Source organism: Hipposideros armiger, unplaced genomic scaffold (genome assembly GCF_001890085.2).
Source record: "Hipposideros armiger isolate ML-2016 unplaced genomic scaffold, ASM189008v1 scaffold_124, whole genome shotgun sequence".
Taxonomy (NCBI): Eukaryota; Metazoa; Chordata; class Mammalia; order Chiroptera; family Hipposideridae; genus Hipposideros; species Hipposideros armiger.
Genome location: NW_017731474.1, coordinates 1,562,359 through 1,571,825, shown reverse-complemented (window position 1 = coordinate 1,571,825; position 9,467 = coordinate 1,562,359). Strand labels below are relative to the sequence as shown.

At 42.3% G+C, this 9,467-nt stretch overlaps 1 protein-coding gene across 1 annotated transcript in view; it reads right to left on the bottom strand.

Moving 5' to 3' along the window:
* Positions 1-1,640: 1,640 nt before the first annotated feature.
* PSAT1 (phosphoserine aminotransferase 1) overlaps positions 1,641-9,467 on the bottom strand; it is a 25,804-nt gene continuing 17,977 nt past the window's right edge. Inside the window, exon 5 of the mRNA XM_019648289.1 lies at positions 1,641-1,914. Within this exon, the coding sequence (XP_019503834.1) occupies positions 1,641-1,914 (274 nt within the window). The remainder of the gene's footprint in view (positions 1,915-9,467) is intronic.

Genomic DNA, 9,467 nt, shown 5'->3' with positions numbered 1-9,467 from the left:
AAATAATTTAATAAAAAAAAAAGAAATAATGTATAGGTCTCCAAAACGGTCCGAGCCTAAAGGATTTCTCAAGAAAATTAACCATTCGTAATTTCTTGTCTTATTTAAGAACTTAACCTTCACATAACATATGACCCAGATGTACTGAGAGATAAGACAAATGAATCAAGGATGGCTGACCCACGGAGTCGAGAGGCAGCCTCCACGATGCATGTGGAAAGTAGAGAAAGGGGACATGCAGTGCAGTCAGTGAACCCTTCCTGCCCACAGTTAAGTAGGTGGCCACAAGGCTCTCCTTGGGGAAACGCCCTCTGCCATCCTAGTCTCAGTGTCCCTTTAAACATCCTGCTGTTATTTCCCTTCACCATAGAATTTCTTGACTTGCTCCCCTCCCATCTACACTTCAGCCCACTGTGCCCCACCGCTCGTGAACCTGCTCTCCTTGAAGAACCCCCTCCGATGATTTCTTTGTTGACAAGTCCAAAAGAATGCTTCTCAATCCTTATCCATGTGACCTACAAGCAGAGTTACCATCTTAATGTCTCTATCTTGACAATATCTGTTTCCTTGGTTTCTGTGCTGCCCAACCCTCCTGACAGTTTTCTCTCTCACACCATGCCCTCTCAGTCAGATCAGAGCTGATCTTCCTTTGTGGTGTTTCTCAGGGGGCTATTTGATCTCCCTCTCTGTTGTGTCTCTGAAAGATCTCATCCACTCCCCTAGCTTCAATTAACTAAATCTGTCTCCATCCAAGCCCACGCTCTGAAGACTTAGACCTATATATGTGACTTCTTGTTAAACGTCACCATTTAAATGTCTCATACAGGCACCTCAGACTCCACATGTCTGTATTACTTCATGTTCACTGAGAAAAATAGCCCATCACAGGCAGTTTGATACAACAAATTTCATGATGATGAAAAAGCTACAAGGGCAAACAGGATGGTAAGACAGCCCAGAGAATCACTAGAGCGGAAAGCCAAAGCCAACGCATGGCTGGAGGGGCAAGGAAGGATGTGACGTTGCCGCAGTCAGAGCCAGGGCTGCCAGGCAGGACCTGGAAATGCAGAGAACAGCTGCCTGGTGGAGCAGGGACCCGGAGGCAAAGTGGAAAGGGAGGGAGAAATAGCCTAGCTTCTCCCTTCCTCCTGCCCTCCAGCCTCCTGCCAATGCTTTCTACTGGCTGACCCTACCTGGAAGAGCTGGCTAGGAAGTCTGGGAGATGAGATTTGTAGGGTCAGCTCTGTGACACTGAGCAGAGCAGTGGAAAGGCAGGGAGTTTATGGGAAGCCAACAAGCAAAGGACAGCGCAATATTCACTTCCCCGTGTCTCCTGTCCCACTGAGTGGAACCATCTTCCACTCACTACATAAGTCATACCTGACCTTTCTCTTCCCCTCATCTCCTACATGTAATCATCCACCCGCTAAAGTAGCTCATCTGTTTCTCTCTTCCTTACACTCACTGCCATGGCTCACTCTTATCACTGCAGCAGGCACCGTTTGCCCTTCTCCTGTCTCCAGACTCCCCCTCTCATCAGCCACTACACTCCAGCCAGGAATTTTCTCATGCAAATCTTACATCATTCTGCTGCTTAATGTCCCACAATGCATCCCCCAACACACACACTGTGCTTAGGATCAAGTCCAGATTCCATGGCAGGTCTTCATTGTCTCTCCAGTCTCCCCTATTGTGACACACTTCTCCACCTCCATGCTCCAACCATCCTGAACTTCACGCCTTTGAATTTCCTGGGACTGCTCCAGTTCAGGCCTTCGCAGGTACAGAATAGCATATTCTTCATGGAATACTCCCCTACCCTCCACGCTCTTCTGACTCACGTTGGCCTCAATGGCATTCTTCTCAAAAGCCTCCCAGGTCTTCCCCGTATGTATTCCCTTGCACCTGACACTTCTGGAGTTACAAGATTTAACAAATAAATCATGCAATTTTAACTGGGCATCCTGCATTTTATCTCGCAACCCTACCTGGTGTGCACTTGTCCCAGAGTATGACAATTGCAGCTTCACATTTTAGTTTCCCTACTTAAGGCTCCAAATTGCTTGAGGATAATGATCTTGTCAATACTGTTCCCCATTTAACTAAATGAATGAGTAAACATGACTGCCTTGGATGGATGGAGGAGTGACTTGTGGATGGGAGTTTTTATTTGAAATCCTATAGGACTGGACTTCAGGCCTAAACAGAAGATGCTTCAAAGACTAAAAGGAAGTTAATGACATGGCTCAGCCAAGCTGGAGGAGGTCAGTTCTAGGGTTCAGGCTGTAAGTGAGGAGCTTGGAGGAGGAAATTGTAGACTAAAGGGAAATGACAGGAGGTGTAACTAGAAATGATTATTTAATGCTTTCAGCCAGTACAAAGCTAAGGGATTAACATCAGCTGGTTGGGGGATTACTTTGGCTCAGTTTTGGGAGTCTTTCACACAGCTGTCAAGTTTGCACTCCTGCTGCAGGGGTTAAAATGGCAAAAAGGCCAGAAGGGTGGTGCCAGCGATGATCAAACGCCTAACTCTTTTTACCTTGGGATGTTTTCCAAATAGAAACCTTAAATCTTGCTATTTGCTGAGCCAGCACCCAAGGGCCAGGAAGGTAACAAATATGAAAGAAGCTGGCAAGGTAGAAGAAAGGCAAATTCGAGCGCGCCATCTAAAGAGGCAGCTTCGACTGGTTCTGGACAACTGTCGCCATGCTGGAATGCAGGCCTAAATTTTCCACCCCTTCCAAGAAAGGACAAGAATCAAGATGTCAATGTTTCATCTCATGATGTTATAATGTGGCCATTAATTTAATAAGTATTGGATGGTTTAAACAAAACATACCTCTGAGCTTATTTTCCGTGTGAGCTTCCAAAACTCCACAATGGAATCAACATGTCACACCAGGTTGAGATCCCCTCGCCTCACAAACCTTGGGCAGTTGTCAATTCAAATTCCAGGAGCTTCTAGTTGCGAATCAATGCCCAAGATGCTCTGCAGAACCTAGGGAAGTGTTTGCAAATTTGCTCCAGGGCAAAATCTGTAGCAATCAGGCATGAATGTAGATTATTTTCCCATGCTACCAATATAGTCATCTGTACATTTAGTCAACATTTATTGACTATTACATAGGGAAGGTTTGATGATTGGTAGACAGTGAGAAGAGACCCAGAAGAACAAGGGCTGAAATCAAGCCCTCCAACCTCCTATCTCTTACATAGATTTATAAAATAAACACACACAATTCAATGACACCTATGTGGCCATACAAGTTATTTACATGTTTATCTACTCCCATTGTAGTTGGTTAATAGTAACTGTCCCAGTCCCGGCCTTGCTGTTCTCAGATTCCAGCAGGAAGGAGAGTGGGCCAGGCACCGCAGCGGACCAATGCGGGGTACTCCTCTAACCCTCCCCAGGTCGTGTGGCCCCCTGCAGCCCACAGGTGCTCTCCTGCAGTGGCCATTAGAAACTGCGGCCTTTACAGGGTACCATCCTGATTGTTCAGGGTGTTGTTACATACCAACTCTCCAAAGATAAAGTAAAATAATAAATGTCCCCCAAATGCACAAATTGCTTCTCTCCCTAATCGCTTTTCTTGACTAATTCCTGCTCTACTACTTGGATCGCAACTCAAATGTCACTTCCACTTCTCAGTCTGGATGGTGTCTCCCTTAATCCAGTCTCACAGCTTTGTTCCTTTACTTCTTATCTTATATTGGTTTATTGTCTGCCTCCCCAAGGAGGCCATGAGCTCCACAAGGGTAACAGAAAGCAGAATTTGGCAAACTATGTGGCTTCCATATGGCTTAGGTGGAGATGGCCACCAACTCAGCATGAAAGGTGGGCTCTGATGGATTCCAGCCATCTGGGAGAAGCAGGTCCCTTCCTCCAGACCCTAGTGATTGGTTCAGGAATGAAAACCTGACCTAGGGCAGCTCAAGCAGAGCGAGCCTGAGCACTCTGGCTGGGAAGGCAGACACAGACCTATTCTGAAGAGGCAATGTCACCATGGTGGTTATCACGAAGCATGACGTGAAGGACGGCGAAGGTGTCGAGTCTGAGAAGGGTGGGCCCAAGGACTATATATCATGGGCCTTTGCAGCAGACCAGACCTGGGCTGGCCCTGCCTTTGGACTTTTCAGTTATATCAACCAATAAATTCCTTTTATTTTTTCTTTTGTCAGTTTGGATGAAGTTTTCTCTCTATTGTGACCAACAAAATCCTAACTGATGTCATACATTATTTTAGCTTGCCCCTGTATCCACAAGAACCTTGCTCATGGAAAACACTGAATAAATATGTTGCATAATATGCTGATAAAGTAATATGCTGAGAATTGGGCCAGGCTTAATGGGGGAAGTGACTAGGTGACAGCTTTAATTTGAACATATTTCTTTAGAAAATGTATTAAGATTGCCCTGAATTTAAATGCATCAGAAATTCAGAAATATTTTCTCCAGTGTATTTGATAGCAGAACACTTACTACCTGAGGTTATTAACCTGATCACCTGTCATTTTCCAAGAACTTCTGAGGGTTTCTGTTTCAACCCCTAGACTTTCAACCTAAAGAAACTGGTTTTAAAGTGGGGGAAGGGAGCGGGAAGGAATGATTCAGCCTCTAGCTGCCTTTTACTCTGCTGGATGGTTGTTTTTATCCCCAGAATGACCTATAACTTCTTACATTTCAACCTCAAGTTCCACTTCTCAGGCATTTAAGATGCCTTTGGCTTTTTACCTGGCTTGAAGCAAGCCACAATTTTGTTTTTCTTCTGGGGGCTATTTTGCTAGGCTAGAGTTCTCAGAAGTGACTTTAGGTTGTTATGTGACATCTTTCAAAATATAATCAGGCTGTGTGGTTCATGATCTGGCTATTAAAGGTCTGTGTTGCTAAATGGCTGTGCTTCTAAAAATGTTGAGAAATAAACAAACTTGACTGGACAGTGAAAGAAAATTCTACAGGTTGGTCCCTATATCCTGATCAGGAGATTCTTTCCTCCTTTGCTGGTTCACCAAAAGCACACTTGCCCATCCATACTCTTCACATTCTCAATATATGTTTGTTACTCTCAGGGCTCCTGGACTATATATACCCCACTGTTGGCTTTTGACTATATATACCCCCCAAATGTTGGCTTTTGACTATATATACCCCCCAACTGTTGGCTTTTGACTATATATACCCCCCAACTGTTGGCTTTTGACTATATATATATCCCCCAACTGTTGTGTGCATACCTTTGCTTATATTTTAGGTTTTTTTCCACTAGCAGAGAGGTGAGTAGGTTGTAAAAATACTGGTGGAAAATAAGCAATAAATCACTTTCTTTTTTCCATTAAATAAGTCCACCTGTATTATCCTTTTTAGGGAACAGATATGCCACTCGAAGTTTGATGAAGAACAGGATAGTTAGGGTCTGAAAATATCTCTCCACAAAAGATTTATTAACTACAGAGACAAATAACTTGACAGTGGAGAAACCTCATGAACACTACCTGAATCAAGACACCAACGAGACTGACAGACATACATCAGGTGCCTCCTAGGAGGCACTGAGGACACAATATCACTTCGGTGGTACCTTTGCCAAAAATGCATAACCTGAAACAATCATGAGGAAACAAAGGACAAACCCAAATTGGGGATCAATCTATGCAACAACCAGCATATGCTCTTCACGAACTGCCAATAACCTGAAGAACAAAGAAGTTGAAGAACTATTTCATATTTAGACTTAGAGATATGAGAATTAAATGCACTGCATGATTGTGGACTGGTTCCTGGGCTGAAAAAAATAGCTGTAACGGATGTTACTGGAATAGTGGCAAAATTTGAATATGGACTATAGGTTAGTCAGCAGTATTGATGTTAAATTTCTGACGTACATCATTTTGCTGTGGTTGTGTAAGAAAATGTCATTGTTCTTAGGAAATCATCATTGTTTGGAGGTAAAAGGGCACAACATCTCCAACTTACCTTTAAGTGGTTCAAAAAAAAAAATGTATATATGGAGAGTGAATGCCAAAGCAAATGAAGCTAAATATTAATAATTATTGAAACTAGGTAAAGCATATACAAAAGTTCTTTGTACTAATCTTGCAACTTTTCTGTAAGTTTGAAATTGTATCTATCTATACCTGTATATTTACATAGATATACAAAATAAACATACACAATTCAAAATCATTTATAACCCAATGCATCAACCTAAAATCCAGCTTATTCCTCAGGTGTTCTTAGACGATGTGCATATAAACAAAGGCTAGGGTACCAAGTGACAGGGTGAACATTTTCATTAATTAGGGCTTGTCTACATTTCTACTAACTTATGTTTGTATTTGAACATTTGACTTCCTTAAACTTAGAGCCAGTAATACATTTAAACACTCAAAGTACAAAATCCATACTTTTGCCCAAGTAAGGCCCAAAGTTGTCAATATTCTCATGCACTAACAAGAAAGTAAGGCTAAGTTCTATAACCTAACTATAGAACATTTGTGTACGTAAACTTTTTCTTATATGCCCAGTTCCCTATTTTCTTAGAAAATCCAATTTACATCTCTGGGATTTCAAATACCACAAGGTCTTGTTTTTGTCACATCAAATGAGCTATTTTACTCTTTAGCTTTAAAAGAAATTCAGCAACACTATGCTCACTGCTAGCTTTTCTCTCTCTCCCAATAGCTCTTTGATCATGCTTTCCCATCCACTCTGGAATAATCCAGAGGTAATTAGAACTTCTTACCTTCTTTAGCCCAAAAGAAGCCAATTTATCACAAACTGTCATGGATTCCAATTTTAAATTACCAACAGCCCAATTACCGACAGAGGCAAGGAATCTTCTCTCCAATTAAAGTGATTGATTTCTTCCCAGAACCAGTAGCATTTCACTGTTTAATTATGTTCATTCCAATCAAATGTAAGAAAATTCTTCATTTTATTTTCCTTCCAAAGAACACACACAGCAAACATTAATCATGGAGTGATACAAGGCCAGACCTGCTAATGCCTTCGGCAGAATTGGACATCTAGCAATGGGTCTTGTCCATTTTATGGGTCTTAGTGGCTCCTTCAGTTCGAGAGGAAGGAAATAATTATTTGTTACATCACACAGTTCACTTAAGGGATTGGCAAACCTTTCAGCATCAGCTAAATTGTAGAGATGGCACTAGATATTGAGATATAGACTGTAATGAGATGGCATTAGATACTGAGATATAGATTATTGGGGGAATGAAGACTCAGGGACAGAACACAATTTTGTTTCTTGGGCAAAGACTAGAACCTTAGTGTTGGAGATGAAGCAGTGTGTGGAGGTAAACATAAGGGACATGGGAACAACTGTTTTTTCTCACTTGGATGGCATTAGTATGATTGTGTTGTCAAGAATTTTGAGAAAAATGAAACTTCAAACTCAGTTTGGGGGAGAAATACAAATTGGAGGATCCAAAGGAACATGAGGCCACCACATCTTAGATTCCCCAAGGCACTTGTGTATTCTGCTGATAATCTTAATGGAAAGACTAACTGGTTCTAGCTCCTGAAGCCTGCTGACCCAGGGGCCTCCTTATCTCCCCTTCCACCTCTCTCCACGTGGTCAGCAGACTGGCATCAGTTCATTCACTTGAGACATACTAAGGTCAAGGTTTCCACTCAACAAGCATCTTCCAGCCATCTGTGTCTAGACAACAGGGACTACCCTTTATACTTGGACCAAGGCAGTTGCTGACCATTTTCAAAGCTTTAACAGATTTTTAAGGATGAGTCTGGGAGCCCTCCAAGATTTTAAATTTCTTCAAGCAGTCATATCTGATTTTAGAAAATGAATTTACTACCGTATACTAAGCTGTTGAAAATTTTAAAAATCCATATATGTGAGATTATACCTCTGCTCTCATAGCCTGTTTGTGAAACTCTGGAAGACCACCATGACCAAAACTTTTCATTCATTAAACAGACAACTGTTGAGCACCTCCTCAGGGCAAAGCAGGATGCCAGGTGATGGAGGTGAGGAAACGTGGCTCCTTCCTCGCTGCTCTAATGGGGAAGGCAGACAAGCAAACACCTCAGTACAGTCAAGAGCAGAATGAAGGTGCTGTGATGGGATTAATGGGTCACCCTTATAAGAGCAAAGGAAGAGCATCGTTCCAATGGAGGCGACACAAACAGGGTCATGCAGTTGCCTGGCATCTTAAAGGAAGGTCGACCTTGCTGACTGGGGGCAGGACCTCCAAGCTTACGTGTCGTAGCATGGGCAAATGCACACCACACAAGAACCATAAACATAAGAGGCCAGGTCAGATGCTATAAAGCTGTGATTGCCAGGCTAAGGAGCCTGGGATTTGTTATGTAGCACAGGGGGAATTAATAGTGCCACTGGCTGTGCTGGGATGGGTGGGTGAGGGCAGAGGAGGCTGCAAAATAATCTGCTGGGCCAACAGAGGCGGCCATGGCAATGGTAATGGAATTAAGTGGAGATTCAAGGAACTTGGGGCTGATACAAACCAGACACTTGCAATGGTCACATGAAAGGATGAAGGAGGAGGAGAGCTTGACTCTATTACATGGGAACACTTGGTTGGATTCCATGAACTGGCTGGCTTTTGCTATTTAAACATTTATTGTGTTATTATTCACATCCTGCATTGAGCCCTGATAAGTTCTTAAACATCCCTGAGATAAGTGGGGAGTTATTTCAACTCTCCTTTTATAGATGAGAACACCAAGACTGGAAGGCTTAGCCCTGACCAGGGGAACCCGAATAACCCAACTGGTAGGTACATAGCTGGGATGAGAAATCAGTATCGTCTTCATTATACAATCCAATGATACATGACGATAGCTCAAAACCATCCGACTGGCAAGTTTCTGGCCTGAGTGGAACAGAGTTCACGGAACTTTACACCGGCAACTGTGATGGAAAGTGGTTTTGCCGATAATGTCCATGCCAAAAGCCAATGAAAAGCTACCATGGTGCATTGAATCGTTTAAAAAACAAAACAAAAAAATTAATGTATAGGATTCAAGTCTTGCACCTTTGGCTGAACTAAATTAAATTACCCTTCTCAGAAGCTATTTTTAGACTCAGTTCTCCCATCATCAAGTTTAAAAACGAACGACCTGTCTAAAAAGCAGGTAAAGAAATTCACTGACAACGGTTTAGATGCTTCAGGACTTTAATGTCCATCATGTATTCAACATAAAATACTGACAACTGATAAACAATAGGGAAAAGACTCTTCAGCAAGGATCTTCCAAAACACAGCATCCCTCTGATGAAACACTATAACGAGAACAGCCAAATGAACAAAACGATACGGGAGTTTCACAGAGATTTTCAGTTTAACGGCATAACTAAAAAAATAAAAGAACCAACCAACCAACCTTTTCTTTTACTCACTGAAAGGAAAACAAAAGTAAATCGTGGAACTTCTAAATCTTGTGAAGCAGCTTAAAAAGGGAGGAGGGA